The 16,257-nt window shown below is 34.6% G+C and overlaps 1 protein-coding gene across 2 annotated transcripts in view; it reads left to right on the top strand.

The window, feature by feature from the left end:
• eIF2Bbeta (eukaryotic translation initiation factor 2B subunit beta) overlaps nucleotides 1-16,257 on the top strand; it is a 280,714-nt gene that overhangs the window by 126,080 nt on the left and 138,377 nt on the right. For both annotated transcript variants that reach the window (XM_090396840.1, XM_090396841.1), the window contains exon 5: nucleotides 1,340-1,442. In XM_090396840.1, coding sequence (XP_090252966.1) covers nucleotides 1,340-1,442 — 103 coding nt within the window. The remainder of the gene's footprint in view (nucleotides 1-1,339; nucleotides 1,443-16,257) is intronic.

Genomic DNA, 16,257 nt, shown 5'->3' with positions numbered 1-16,257 from the left:
ACAGTTACTTCGAGCTAACTAATACAGAAGACTTGGAAATGGAAATAATTAATTAACAAAACGACATAATTTTAAAAGCTCATCATGATGACAAAATGTTCTGGAAGTTAGTAGATAGAAATATTTTTCCTAATTTGAGAAAATGCTTGCTAAAAATTTATTCATATTGTGCAACTACATACAACTGCATGACCTGTTTTTAAGACCCTGTATTCATTCATATTTGAAATCAAAATATCAATTTCAACTTATTGACTCACATTTGGATTATTGTTTAAGAGCAGGTATTTCAAATTATATGCTTGATTATAAAAAATTAGCAGATGATGTACAAGGCCAGGTTTCTCATTAAATTCTATTGAATTTATATTTTTGTATTCATTTATTATTTTATATCATTCATATATGACAAAAATATGTTATAAAAGCAAGTTAAATAAAGTAATATTAAAATTTGAAATTTTTAAAAACAACTAATCATAAGCCTGAAATTAGAGAAAAAATGCCTGTGTCATGAGCCCTCCATAATTTTCAGATTTTATATTGCACTCTTCGTATTAAAAAGGTTGCTGACCTCTTCTACAAATTAAATATACTAAGAAATTATCTACTTCATTTAATCCTTTATCCAAGTGTAAGCAAACAAGTTTGCGCCTGAACTATTTTCAGGACTGGGGCAACTCGTATAAAGAAGCTAAGACTTTGCATCACTTGCCTTGCTCTCCCATAATGCAAAGCACATCTCCTTATGGATATGTATAATGCTATGCATTATGGGAAGGCAACTACCCAGACCAGTTTTGACTTTTATTGAGGTCTCATCAGTGGGACCCAGAGGTGATACTAAGATTGAAGTAATGGAGAAGTCATATTTTATATACGAGTAGCCAAAAGGCATCACACCTTATTATTAAATCCCACTGATGAGACCTCAATAAAGGTTGAAACCGGTCTGGGTAGTGGCCCTTCCCATAATACATAGGCATTATACATGTCTGCAAGGAGATGTGCTTTGCATTATGGGATACTAAGGCAAGTGATATGAAGTCTTAGCTTCTTTATACAAGTTGCCCCAGTTCTGAAAATAGTTCAAGTGCAAACTTGTTTGCTTATGCTTGTATAGAGGATTAAATCAAGTATATAATTTCTTGGTATCTTTAACACATACTCTCTGTCACTCACATTTTCATGTTTTTGTAGATATCAGAAAATCACTTCTATAATGCTAAATACTGCCTACTTCTATTCTCTGTTCATAATCTTATTAACACCCCCCCCCTGCCATATTAATAATCTTAATGTGGTTTGTTATTTGTTTCTTTTCAATAATGATTTATAGTGCTGTTGGAAAGCATTGTGAAGGAGATCCACAAGGTTCTCTGCAGAAGATGTTTCTTGGGGAGAGTCATAGTGACTATTGTGAAAAACTTCCAATGTTGAAGGTAAGTAATAACAGTTTATGTAAATTGTTTACAAGTTGTGGTAATTTATTTCAGGTGGGAGTGTATAATGATAATTTGTTATTTAGGAAATATTCTTTTATTCAATATATTAATAAATATGCCAGTGTGAGACCACAGCTCTGCTTACTGAGCATGGTTTCTTAATTCAGTAACCCATAACAAATTCATAGCACTAGTGTACTATAGATTTGTTACCTTCCATGAGTGATATATTCACATTAAAAAATAATATTAAGTAAGCATAAAATTCACAATTATTCATTGAATCATTTTGGGAAATTATTTTCATTGCTAGGCATATCCAGTCCAAATCCAATTTTGAAAGTTCCAGATGTAGTAAACTGCAGCCTCAAATGACAATCAAGGCTTCTGGTCCTTCTCTAATCAGATGCAACTTCTGGCTTTCTGCATTTTCATCTCTCTCACACACACCATGTTGTTAACTTTACCCAAAGATAAGGTTGACCTGACCTACTGAAATCAGTCCTCTCTTCCAACTATTGTATATGCATTAATCATCTCCCAGTATTACAAAGAGCCCATTGTATGCATCCTGTTTTATCAAATAGACACCAGAAAAATCCTTATTACTCTGGATATCAGTGTCTCCTTGTCCAGATGGGGTACTCAACATTTGTACTCATTATAATCAAAATATCTACTCAAAATTTACACTTTATAGTTAGCATCTATATGAACAGCATGTGTTCAGTCCATTCTGGAAAAGGGAGATAAAAGCCAGAAAACTGGAACACTTCTCTAAAAAATAATGAAAAATGTCAATGACAGTCAGTTTCTTTGTCATCAGACAGTCTACCAGTCAGTTAGTGAATTTGGCAATATGATTTCTGTCACTCTTGATCAATATCTGATTCCCTTCCACTACTAACTTAGTCGTTTTCACCTACCTTTGGAACTAGCCTATGGAAAGGTTTGAAGAAACTTGCAATCACCCCTTTTCCAGGTTGCTTCTGTACTCTAATTGGGTTATTAGTTTTCTCTCTGGGTGTTCACTGCATATCATGGTGTATGGCTTCCTGTCTTCTGATTTATTTTTCAGTATGAGAGTAATCCAGAGCTCTATGCTTTTATCCACACTTAAGCTCCAATATTTAAAAGACCTTCTCTTGCTGATTATACACCCTATTTATAGTTTTGCTGATAACACTATTCCTACTCTTCATTCAAAAAAAAAAAAAAAAAAAACTTGCAGTGGTCAAATAATTCAACCTTCAAGAACTTCTACAACCAGCTTCTCATAACTTATTTTAATGGTATTACAACACTAAAAGCAAACTAAATTATAAAAAAAGATGTTTGTTAACTGGCATATATTTTGCTGGATTTCAGACCAGCATCTTAAACATTGATTTGCCTAGCATTCTCCAGTGGGATGAGAGTTATCTAATTAAATGCTACCAAGACACATTCCTGTCTTACTTCTCATGAGAAAAATCTTGCTTTTACCTCCCCCCCCCTTTTTTTTTTTTTTTTTTTTTGATAATATTCAGATCTGGCACAGACTCTTTCAACTACCTAACATTCTCATGATCTGTCTTGTACCCTTTTGTTTAGTTTGGTAATCATAGTCCAGTTCAGATTTCCTCACCAGTACTAGAGTACTGAAGGACTCGCATATTTAGGCTTAGGTAATGGTTTACACTCATACTAACATTTTATTTAATCATTTCATTATTTTCTCTCTGTCACAGAGACATCTTCAGAAATACAATATTAAAATTGTAATTACACAGTGATATTACAATTTTAATATTGTAAAATGCTTGACTCAATAAAGAGGAGAGTAATTAGACATTATTATTATGACCCATCTCTTACCAACTCACTCCTCCCACTTTTGCACAGATGTTTGGTTTCTGCAATGTGTATATTCTATAAATATTTCCATGGCAAATGTTCATCTGAAATAGCATCAATAATTCCCCCACTTAGTACTAAGCTTGTTGGAACATATGCATCTGCTGTTCAACATCCCTTCACAGTGCACCTTAAAACACAAAGAACAAGTTTCTTTCCCTCCTCCTGCTACTGCTGTATTGTGCAACAGTAGAACTACTCCCTAATGTGTTTCCCAAGGAATACAATACCATAGTTCCCCCATTATCCGTGGATTTGCTATCCGCAGTTTCAGTTATCCATGGTCAAAAGTATTAAATGGGAAATTCCAGAAAAAATAACAATTTATAATTACATCGCCAAAATAGATATTAGATACAACATTATTTCAGTCCAGAATGTTTGTAGAAACTATTAAAGTTTCGTAAATTGACCTGAGAGCTTACAAGAATACAATCCTCGGCATCCCCAAGTTGCCTTAGCTTGCACTATTTAACTTATGTAGCCAAGACAACTTGAAAAAGCTGTGGATTGTATTCTCATACGCTCTCAGGTCAGCTTACAAAGCTTTCATAGTTTCTGTAAACATTCATCTTTGAAATAATGTTGGATCTAATATCCGCTTTGGCCATGTAATTTTACATCAACAAAATGAAGCTGTATGGCTCTTTCTTTTAGTAATAAACAATTTGTGTTTTAAATTGTGAGCTGTCCTGAGTAGTTCTCAGCTATCAGATTGATTGTCACTGTATTGCAGTGCTCATGTTCAAGTAACTCTTATTTTACTTAATAATGGCCCTAAAGCACAAGAGTAGTGATACTGGCAGTTCGGATATGCCAAGAGAAGCCGTAAAGTGCTTACTTCTAAGTGAAAAAAGGTGAAAGTTCTCAACTTCATAAAATAATGAATAGATAAATAAATAATAATAAAAAAACATATGCTGAGGTTGCTAAGATTCCATTCACATTCATATAACTTTTATTACAGTATATTGTTATAGTTCTATTTTATTATTAGTTATAGTTAATCTCTTACTGTGCCTAATTTATAAATTTTTCATAGGTACATATATGTATAGGAAAAAACATATATATAGAGTTCGGTACTATCTGCAGTTTCAGGTATCAGTGGGGTGTCTTGGAACGTATCCCCCATAGATAAGGGGGATACCACTGAATACAGTCTTTTAAATCAAATGTGAACAAGTTCTGCCTTTCCCAACCCACTATCCATATTTGTACTAATGTACTATAGATTGATCAACCAACCTCTCATGTATGGGCTCAACATAAAACATACACAAACAACAATAAGTGGAAAAAAATAGCCTACTTAAAGCCTTAAGTCCTATGGGGGGGGGGGGGGGGAAGGATTCCCTCTATGGGTGCAGTTGGCCTGCCTTAGTTTCTGGGCAAGAAGAGGCCTATGAATTAAAGTTCCCAAAATCTTGAGAAGTTTAACAAAACCATATCTATTACTATAAGGCTGTTTTTTAAAAAAAATCTGCTGTTGATTCTAAAAAGAGCCTTTCAAGGTTGTATTTGCTGTGCTGAAGCATAATAGCTTTATTCCATCTGATCCTGTGCAAGGTATCAAAGGTGTGGTCAGCTAGACCTGACTGACCATAGTTGTGGCGATGGATGTATATTAACAGATCTTCCAGTTTCACCATAATATAAGTTACAAGAACAAGGAACCTTGTAAACACCTGGAACAGAGGGAAGGGGGGGAAGTGGATCCTTAGGAGATCAGAGAACAAAGCCAGCTTCAAATGAAGCTTGAAAGTAATAGTATAGAGATTATATTTCTTTAAAGTTCTGGCTATTTTTTCTGAAGTGCCTTGGATTTAGTGAATAGTAATGGTATTACTGTACTCTGTGTGTTGGGAGGGACAGATGTTTGTAGATCTTTTTGGCATTGTAACTATTGGGCAGGAAAGTTTGGCAAATAAATGCAAGTTCAGCTGTAAGAGAAGCCTGGGTGGAATTGCAATTCAGAGATTGGGGGCTCTGTTAACAAGGTTTTGACGGCACTATATTATTGAGGGGGGGGGGGGTATGGCAAATTTTATATATGTATATACCTGTATGGGTGGGTTTTCTGTAAATTGAAAAAGAAATAGTGCCATTGGGCAGACATATGATTAGAGTATCTAAAAAAGGCAAACTATTGTTATTTTCTTTTTTTCTATTGTGAACTGCATTCTAGGGTGTTCACTGTTGAGGTAAAGGAGGAAAGAGTAATGTGTCTGAGCCATGTGATGTTTCAGAAAAATTAACCAGAACTTTAAATAAATATAATTTTTGAATTCCTTCAAGCACCTGGCTTCCCTTCTCTGATCTCCTAAGGATCCACTTCATCCCTTTTCTGTTCCAGATGTTTAAAAGATTCCTTGTTCTTGCAACTTATCATATTATAGTCAAACTGGGAGATCTGCTAACATCTACCTGGAAGATGTTAGCAGACCCACTAATATACTTTCACTGCTACAACTGTGGTTAGTCAGGTCCAGTGCTGGCTCTAGGAGTTCTGGTGCGCCAATGCAATTTTAAGTTGGCATCCCTTACTTTTTTTTAAAATGTACTTAAAATTTAAAGGTTAAAAAATCAAAACATATTTTTATGTAAAATTGTGTACTTTGAAAAATACATATATTAACCTTCCAAATTTCCAAGACGTCTACATACGTTCAGCAAAATCTGGATATGACGTATGCTATCTTTTGAAAGAACATGGATAAGAAGTGCAACTTGGCCATCATGTCCAATTAAAAGGTGCGATAATCTCTCACACTGAACAGAACACTTAACCAGATTATCTCACAATCATTAGCTGCGTCTCAGTAGCCTATGTCAAGAAACACAGTTCCTTGTTCTATGCGGGTAACTTGACTTTTAGTTATATTGGATAGACTAAAAGTATAGAAATTTTTTTTATTTTTGCTTTCTCCTTTTATTGAACCTTGGAGAACCAATGTTATTTTTTATTTTTTTTGTCTAATCGCTTAGTCGACTATACATTTTATTTCTTCTCGAAGAACTTAATTCAAGATAATTATTTGAAACATTTTGGGAAAAAAAAAAAAAAAAATGGGCTGTCAACATTCCAAATTATATTATTTTTATTTTTGTTCAAAATCAAATTTCGTAGAATACTTCACATATTGCCTGAAGGACGTGCTTTGACGACTTTGCTTTATAGATAATAATATGAAAATCTTTAATATCTTTAATCATATCAAATGTGCCGTGTACATACTGTGAACAGTATGAAATACAAAATTAGAAGGAAGTAGATATTTATAATTCATTACTATGAGCGGTCATGTCAGTGTGGGGGGGATTGGATTTCTTCAAAACAAACAAACTTTTAATCAATTCCAAAAAAGGACATATATATTAAAATAAAGAGCCAAAAGGCTTCACTTCAGCGATGTAAAATTATTTAAATTAAGGGGATATTAAATCCAAATTATTTCAAAGCCGAATAAGAAACTCAGAGATAGAAATCAAAGAGTTTCATACCGAATATATAGTAAACTATAAAAGTTTTGGCAGATTGTAGCGTATGCTAAAGCACATGGTACCATACCAGGGCAACTCGTAGCAAAGGTGGGTAAAGTTCTGATCACTATTCTTAGTATTTTCCATAATGTAAAATACATCTCGTAGGAGATGTATGATGTTATACATTATGGTGGAAGGTCACTACCCAGACCGGTTTCGACCTTTATTGAGGTCTCATCAGTGAGTTGGTAAACCTAGATAATACTGAGATTATAGCGAAGAGAACTTATATACTTTGCTATATGAGTTGTCAAAAAGGTGCATGATTAATTATTAAAATAAAGAGCCAAAAGGCTTCACTTCGGCGATGTAAAATTATTTAAATTAAGGGGATATTAAATCCCACATTATTTCAAAGCCAAATAAAAAACTCAGAGATAGAAATCAAAGCGTTTCATACCAAACATATAGTGAACTATAAAAGTTTCGGCGGATTGTAGCGTAAGCTAAAGCACATGGTACTATACCAGGGCATATATATTTATTTATGTTGCTTCCACCAAGAAAGGTTATTTTACAATGGTAAAGAAACAGCATTATTATTATTATTGAAACAAGCACACAATAATAATAATAATAATGCTGTTTCTTTATTATTATTTGTTTAAAGAAAACAAATAATAATTTGCTTTGTTTTACAACTGCGAGTTAATTTGAAATACTACTGAATATAATTTTGCGATATTTTGAAATAAGAATGTAATGCAATTTATCATGTCTTGTTCATAAAAGCAGAAAGAGCTGTTCTCAAATAGCAGCAGTATATCTTAAATCTGTTACCATGACAGTGTGACATGCATATTTCCATACATTGTAATAGTTCAAGTTAAAATAAAAACTAATGTTCAAACCTTATTTATTGCAATAAATTTTGTTTGATAGCATTTTTTTTTTCAGAATATTTTAAAACAATTGTTTAACACAAGCATGGAAATTAGCATGAAAATAATTTCCACATATTTACTGTAACACATATTCCAAAATGAATATATATATATATATATATATATATATATATATATATATTCATTCATTTTGGAAAGATGAGTCATTTAATATATGTATTGTGTGTGTGTGTGCACGTGCGTCCGTCCCATTTTGACCTCCTAGATATGAACCTAGACTCGAGATACGAACCGTGATGTTTTTCTTTTCAAATGAACTAAAGCCTGTTTTACATTATGCTTTTTTTTAAACTTTTTTATGCATGTTTAGCTGGGCTCACGCTGAACCATCTCTAGTGTAACAATTGTTGTTATTGCGTGGTATTTATCTGAAATATGATGAATGCTGCACGTATTTGCTTTTCTGTGTATCTATTTCGGTATTTGTGTAAACAAACAGTACACTTTGTGAAGATTTTCTTTTAAGTTTGTATTTATTATGTGTACTGTAATGTATCTCTTTTTATACGTGACATGTTTTATTGTAGCTTCACATTTATTTTCTGAATAATCTACCAGATAAGCATCATTTCACTTATCAGCGTATGATTTTCAACGTGGGGCCAAAGAAGAGAAGAAGAAAATCACAATAGAAATTAAGAAAGAGATTGTGGGAAAATATGAGAAAGGAGTCAGGCAAAGTGATCTGTGCAAGCAGTATGACTTGTCCAAATCCACAATAGCTACAATTGTCAAGAAAGCAGATTTTTATAAGGAACTGGATGTGGCCAAAGGAGTATCTATCGTATCATCTCAAAGAAATAAAGTTATGGAAGAAATAGAAACTTTACTACTCGTCTGGATTAATGACTGAAAGGAGATAGTGTATCTCAAAACATGATCTCTTTACAAGCTCAAACTATTTACAAAGATCTTTCACAGAACTTGACATCCACTAGCAGTAGCAAAGACATCGGTGAAGAGTTTAAAGCTAGCAAAGGATGGTTTGAGAAATTCAAGAATAGAACCAATATCCATAGTGTTGTTAGATATGGAGAAGGTGTTAGTGCTGGCAAAGAAGCCGCCGAAAGGTTAGTGAAGGAATTTCAGAAATTGATGGAGTCAGAAGGTTACATACCAGAACAGGTTTTCAACTGTGATGAACTGGGCTTTTCTGGAAGAAAATGCCTAAGAGAACGTTCATCACTAAGGAGGAAATGACATTTCCAGGACACAAGCCAGTGAAAGACAGACTAACTTTGCTTTTTGCCAATGCCTGTGGTGACCTGAAGATAAAACCTCTGTTGGTTTACCACTCTGAAAATCCTAGAATCTTTAAAAGGCAGAAAGTTAACAGACAGAAACTCAGCATTATGTGGAGAGGTAACAGCAGAGCATGGATAACCAGGTGATTCTCCTGTGAGTGAATGACAGAGGTCTTTGCTCCACAGTGAAACGGTATCTACAAGAAAAGAGTCTGCCTGAGAAAGTTCTTATAATGGACATTGCTCCAGCACATTCACCAGAGTTGGAAGAAGATTTGGATGAAAAGTTTAATTTCATCAAAATTAAGTTCTTGTCTCTTAATACCACACCACTCCTATAACCAATGGATCAATGTTATTTCCAACTTCAAAAAGCTTTATACCACAGCTCTTTTCCAAATGTGTTTCAAAGTTATCACCGACATAGAATTAACCCTCAGGGAATTTTGGAAGAATCACTTTAATATTCTTCATTGTTTGTGTCTTATTAGTCAGTCATGGAAAGATGTTTCTGTGAGAACTCTAAAATCAGCCTGGAAAAAGTTATGGCCCGACTGTCCGAAGAACTACATTGGAAGGACCTGAAAGCAAAATTGACATTGTAGATACAGTTGTCTCCCTGGGCAAGACCATGCATTTGGAAGTTGATAAAGCAGACATAGGGGAGCTGGTAGAGGAGCACGATGTTGAGCTGACCACTGAAGAGCTACTGGAGTTAAGAAGAGAGCAGGAAAAAGAAAGGGATGAGGAGGAAAAGCAGATATCTTCAGATGACAAAGAAGATAGCAACAAAAAGGGAACAATTCTTACAAGTGACATAAAAAAAAATCTTGCAGCACTGGAGCGAATAGCAAGAATTGGTTAACAAATGGCATCCGAATCAAGGTATTGTTTCTAGAGCCACCAATATCTTCAATGACAATGTCATTAATCACTTTAGAAGGGTGTTAAAGAAACGACAGATTCAGGCAATGTTGGATAGGTTTTTTTAAATCTCTCTCACCTAAGAGATAAAAAGAAGCAACTGATGACAACAAATCAAAAACTCCTGAACCACAAAACCAGCCACAAAAAAAAAATGATTTTTTTTTTTTTTACAATTTAATGGAAGATGATTTTCATACTAATCATGTAAAAGCCAAAAATTTCATAAATAAAAATGCATATTTATAGTGTAAAAATGCTCCTCACTGCTTCTCCATTCCTTTGCCTTTTCTTCATTTAGTTAAGGAAAAAAAAAAAATTTATTTTTTGAATTTTTAAATCTGGGAATGGATTAATTGATTTCTCATAAGATATAATGGAAAATTGGGTTTCGAGATACAAACAGCGGTCAGGAATGAATTAAGTTCATAAGTAGAGGTACCACTGTATATCTTGGAAACAACCAAAATGTTGACCTGGAATTTCCTATGGAGGAAACTCTAGGTTGCACAGCTTCACTCTTCTAAGTCAAGAGGTCATAAACATTACAAATCTGCTACAGTTAATAATTCTCATTATTTTTGATGTTCAGTTGACAAAAATAGGAAGAAAATAATCACGTACACTTTATTTAAAAAAAAAAAAAAAACACGCAAATAAAGTACATTATCAATTGCACTTTCATTCTGAAATTTCACTCAATGAAAAAGAAAATGCTACATAATTTCTTATTGTTATTATCATCATTATCTGGCATTTTCTTTTAGTACAAAGAAGAATTCACCACATATTTGTAAAAGACATTTACTTCTAGTTTAGACAGGTGGATCTGTTTTTGGTTACAATCTTCGATCCATGTAAAAAGAAGTCTCTAATTCAATCATTATAATACTTTGCTTTTGAGTGCATGCATGATGAACTTCAAGCAGCCTTACCTTTCTCTTCGCTGAATACAAAGAGAAAGGTAAGGCTTCAAGCAGCCTTACCTTTCTCTTTGTATTCAGCAATTGATTCACCCATTTTTGTGTTCTTGTCCTATCTTTGCTCTGGACTCACCTTGTTCAATTTTCTTTATTATTTCAAGTTCTTCTTCCTATCAGATTACTTTTCGAATCATTTTCGTACTTCTATTTTTTGCTCACTAATTCTTTTACTCATGATTAAAGGTTAGGAAAATAATTTAAAATAAAAAAGTAAGGAAAACAATTGCACAAGATATGATCAGCAAAATGCTATGTAAAGCAGACAACATAAATTTTGGCCATAAATTTGGAACATAGTGTACATGGAAGTAGTGTAGTATGCCATTAAAAAATAACTTTGTAAAATGTTTCAAATCGGTAACTAAATTATTTCATCCTGGTGAGTGATTTTTTAAAATAGTTAGCCATAAAAATGTATTGAATGAAAAATATTAAAATCTGTAACATTTATTTTTAAGATATATATAGGTGCACTAATTGAATTTGGGTATCGAAAAAAAATGACACACTAATCGGGGGCACATTAATCGAGGGATTGCTGTATTGTTTTAATGTAAAAAAAAAAAAAATGAAAATAAAGATTTTTATTTTTGTTGTTGAATTTATTCAGTGAAACTAACATTCTTTTATATGTCATAGCTGATTCCACAACTTCATCAGATGAAGATTAGGAATGTCTGATGACCCTGAAGAAGAAAGACCAGTTTAACTATCCTGATGAACTGGTCTTTCTTCTTCTATATAGAAGACCAGTAGCATTGTTGTTTCTTCTAAGTAGAAGAAACAACAATGCTCATGGTCTTCTTGAGGCTCCTCAGGATCATCTCTAGTGAGCATCTAACCATATTCGACCAACATGGAAGTGGACCATTTTCCCTGGTATTGTTTCTCCATCATTGTAATTTCCTGATGGAAACGTTCACCTTGCTCATCACTAACCATGCCACAGTTGTTGGGGAAAAAATCCAAGTGGGAATGGAGCAGGTGTATTTTTAAGGGCATGTTCCAGCCAAGTTTGTGATGCTGAGACAATCTCAACTAGTTCCTTGTAATTTTCTGCCCTGACATTTCCAAGGAAGTTAGTTTACACCAGATGAAACGCATCTAAGCTTTTTTTCTCATATTGCCCTATAGCAGGTGTCGAAAATCTCATCAATGAAGAGCTCTCAGATCTGAGGACCCACTAAAACTCCCGCTTTAATTTTCGCTTTGCTTAGTTAAGGGAATTTGTCAGTCAGGTACTTCAAAACTCATCCGGTCTGGTCCATGGCTTTTACAAAGTTTTTTTACCAGACCAAGTTTGATTTGTAGGGGCGGTAGCAGAATTTTGTGCATTTCTACCATTGCTGGATGTTGCACATTCTTTTCTCCAACCTTCAGAGCTCCTCAAAGGCTGGTCTCTCTTCACATAGTGCAAAGTCCTTGCTTGGCTGGCTCATTCACTAAAAAACAGAGTACTTTGTATCTCCCAGCTGCAGACCCATCAACACATAAAACTACCTTCAAATCACCACAGAGATGCCAGCTATACTTGCTGTATTGAATATAGTCCAAAAACTGTTTTATGTTGTCATAGGTTTCTTTCATCTACACAGCATATCTGACTGGAAAGGATGGTAGCTGGTTTCCATTATGCTGCAGCACCACATGTTGGAAACTCAATTTTGACGAGTCTATGAATAGTCGCCATTTGTGCAGATCATATTTGATTCGAAGATTTGAGCCTCAATTTGGCTCCTTCCATTCATCAGGTGATCTACATTGCAGCAGAACTGCTCGTGATGAGTGCGAAACAAAGTCACTTGGACATTTTCCTTGTGAAGATTCCATTAGAAGTCTTGATCCCAGTAACTCTGCTTTGGACTTGAAAAACTCTAGGCTCATTCATTTCTTCTTATGTGGTGCAGATGATGCACTGTGGCTGACATATTGATCATCATTAGATGGCAAAGGCTCAGGAGGACCTGACATCGGTTCACTTCCATCCTCATTGTCCTCTGAATCGATGGAAAATTCTTTTGGAGGTTTGGGAACAGGAAGTCCTTCGGCATGCAGAACTGGTCAGAGAGCAGATGGTATATTCGGGTACATTATTGTCCACGCATTTTTCCTCGTGATGCCTCCTGAAACAGGTGGTACCATGCAGAAGAGCAGTCATTTGCACGATTGCTTGGTTCCCTCCAAACCATAAGAAAAGCAAACAGCATCGACACTGTACTGCCTTTCAGCCACTGATTTCTAGCATATGTGTGGGCCCAGACTTTTTGCTGGTTCCCAATCTTACATCCGAAATAAAACGATAATACTTGTGATGCAGGAGTAAATGGGATTGTAGCTCAGGAAGTCACACAAGCACTTGTTCACCCTATGAGACTTCACTTTATACTAATGAGTGCATTATCTTACTACAGCAATGTCATAAACTTACTGCTTTGCATCAGCCAATGCAGTAAGTGGGTGTTGTGTAGGATTGGCTGATGCCATATGATGCCACATATTGCAATCAGGAAATTTAAATACAATGTTGCCAGATGTTACCTACGTACACAATGCAGACTGAATTGCCTCTCCAAAACAAGAACCAATCGATGGATTTTATTGCCATTTTGGTGTTCAGCACATCAAAATCAGTAAAAATTGCTCTTTTCATTTCAGAGGCAAATTGTGTGTTGTCCAGTGTTATAGTTCATCGTTATCATCAAATTCCTGACATATACCTTCAAGGGGTGTACAGGACATGATAGTGCTACATAAAAACTTACATCGTTACTAACTTACTGTCTACAATTTTCCTCCAAATCAATCTGTTACCTGATTATCAGATCTTATATTTCTGTCTTCTAAGACACTTTTTATCGTATCAGTCCACTTATATCTCAGTCTTCCTCTAGGTATTTTCTTGACAGAGAACACTTGTTTTGCTAATCTTTCACCTAAAGGAAGACCGAGATATAGGTGGTTCTGTTTAAGTCACCATACCACCTGAGATTAGCTCTACTAAAACAAGGATATTAGGAAAGAAATTGACATTATTAGCATCCAGGCAATTTCTTTCCTAATATCCTAGTTTTTAATGTGATATTGCCATTGATGCATCTGTTCATGCCCCTAATCTTTCTCCCATACCACCTGAGATTAGCTCTGCTAACACATTCCTGGATGCTAACAGTGTCAAGTACTTTTCTAATATCATCATTTTTAATATCGTATTGCCATTGATGCCATCTGTTCATGCCCCTGATCTTTCTCAGGACTCTCATATCTGCAGTCTCTAGTCTTTGGTCAAGTGTTTTATTTCTAATCCAGCTCTCAGATCCATAAGTTAAAATTGGTTTGAACACTGGTATACAGCTAATTTAGTGTTTTGACTAATTTCTCTTTTATTCCATATACATTTATTCAGTTGACTTCCTACCATACCAACTTTGTTGATTCTGTTTTCGATTTCCATATTTAACTTACCGTCTTCACTAAAAATTGTGCCTAAGTAGCAGAAATGTTTTACTTGTTCTGTAGGTTCTCCATTCATGATAGAGTTGATATTTTCAATGTTTCTGCCTATTTTCATTGTCTTTGTCTTGTCATTGCTCATTTTGATCCTAAATTTATTACATCAGTTATTCAATTTAGTCAGGGAATCCTGCAGACTTGTACTGGATTTATTTTAAAGTATAACATCATCTGCATAAAGTAAAGAACTGAGATTAACATCTCCAATTTTGATATCAGATTTAATATCACTTTTCTTCATAATGTGATCTATATAGATAATGAATAACTGGGGATAATGTACATCCTTCTCTGACACCAGATTTAATATCAAACCATCTTCTTGTCCTTCCTTCAATTAAAACTGTTCACTTTCAACTCAAATAAAGACTAAATATTGCTTGATATAATGCGCCATTGACACCATATAACTGTAGCGTTTTGAATAACTTTCCTCATGGCACCTTGTCATATGACTTTTGCAGGTCTACAAAACTTAAATACAGATCAATTATTTGTCGTAAAGTGAAAATCTGATCCTGACAAACTTTATTTGGCCTGAAACCAGTTTGTTCTTCACCAAGCTTCCCGTCCACAATCCTTCTCAACCTTTTCTCAAGTATACTTGCATAAATCTTACGAGGGACACTCGGTAGGGAAATATCTCTGTAATTCTTACATTCAGTTTTAGTTTCCTTTTTATATTTGTACTATGAGATTTTTTCTCCAGTCATTCGGAATTCGTCCATCTGTCCAGGCCTTCTGAACTATCAGCCACTGTAAGACTTTCATATCTCCATACTTGAGTATTTCTGGTCGAATATTATCTATTTCATCTGCCGTTTCACCTTTTGATGGCTTTTTCTACTTCAAAAGTTTATTTTTCAAAAGTATGGATGTGTATTCCTGATTGCATGCCTGGTCAGTGTTTTCTACCACTGTGCTGTCACTGATTGTTTCATTTAGCAATTTTTTGAAGTATTTACTCCATACTTTCCAAGGATATCTTTTTCTCCAGTTTTCATGCCACCTTTATCATCTCTAATTCCTTTTGCAGCACTCTTTCCTTCATTTCTCAGCTTCTTCAACAACCTCCAGAATATCTTACCACCTTCTGGATATTTATTTCTATGTTCTTGCCAAAGTCCTCCCATGACGTTTGTTTAGCTAGCTTTACACAGCGCTTAGCTTTCTTACATTTGTCTCTGTATTCTCTAAGAGCACAAACTGACTTATTTGCCAGGAACTTTTGATATGCTTTCTTCTTTTCCTTCACTGCCTCTTTAACTTCCTTTGTCCACCATGGAGTTCTGATTTTTCTATCCTTGCAGCCAACCTCACCACATGCCTCTCTGGCTGAATCAATCAATATTTTCATCTGAATTTGCCACTGAATCTCCAAGGTTTGATTCCTGTTCTCAAACTCTTTCATTTTCTCTTGAAGAATGTTCTTCTTTTGTTGAAAAGAAGAACATGTAAAAATGTAAGTGGGATAAAATTGAATTTCATATTCAATTTTATCCTACTCAAGACTAAATGGTGATCACTTCCAATTTCAAATCCTCTGTACACTCTAGTGTCCTGCACCAGAGAGAAAACAATTTACTATCAACAATAATATAGTTAATGAGACTTTTCTTATTCTTTGCATCTTCTCTCCATGGGAATTTGTGCACATTTTTATGTTGGAACATTGTTAGTAATGACCAGTCCATGTCCTGAGCAGAAATACAACAGGTATTTGCCATTATTATTATTATTATTATTATTATTACTATGGGCGAGTCCAAGGAGTCCTTAGACTCATCGAGGTAGGCCCTAAACA

This window comes from Typopeltis vanoorti, chromosome 8, assembly GCF_054136105.1.
Source record: "Typopeltis vanoorti isolate ZY-2024b chromosome 8, IOZ_Tvanoo_1.0, whole genome shotgun sequence".
Classification (NCBI taxonomy): domain Eukaryota; kingdom Metazoa; phylum Arthropoda; class Arachnida; order Uropygi; family Thelyphonidae; genus Typopeltis; species Typopeltis vanoorti.
This window is presented reverse-complemented; position numbering and strand designations above follow the sequence as displayed.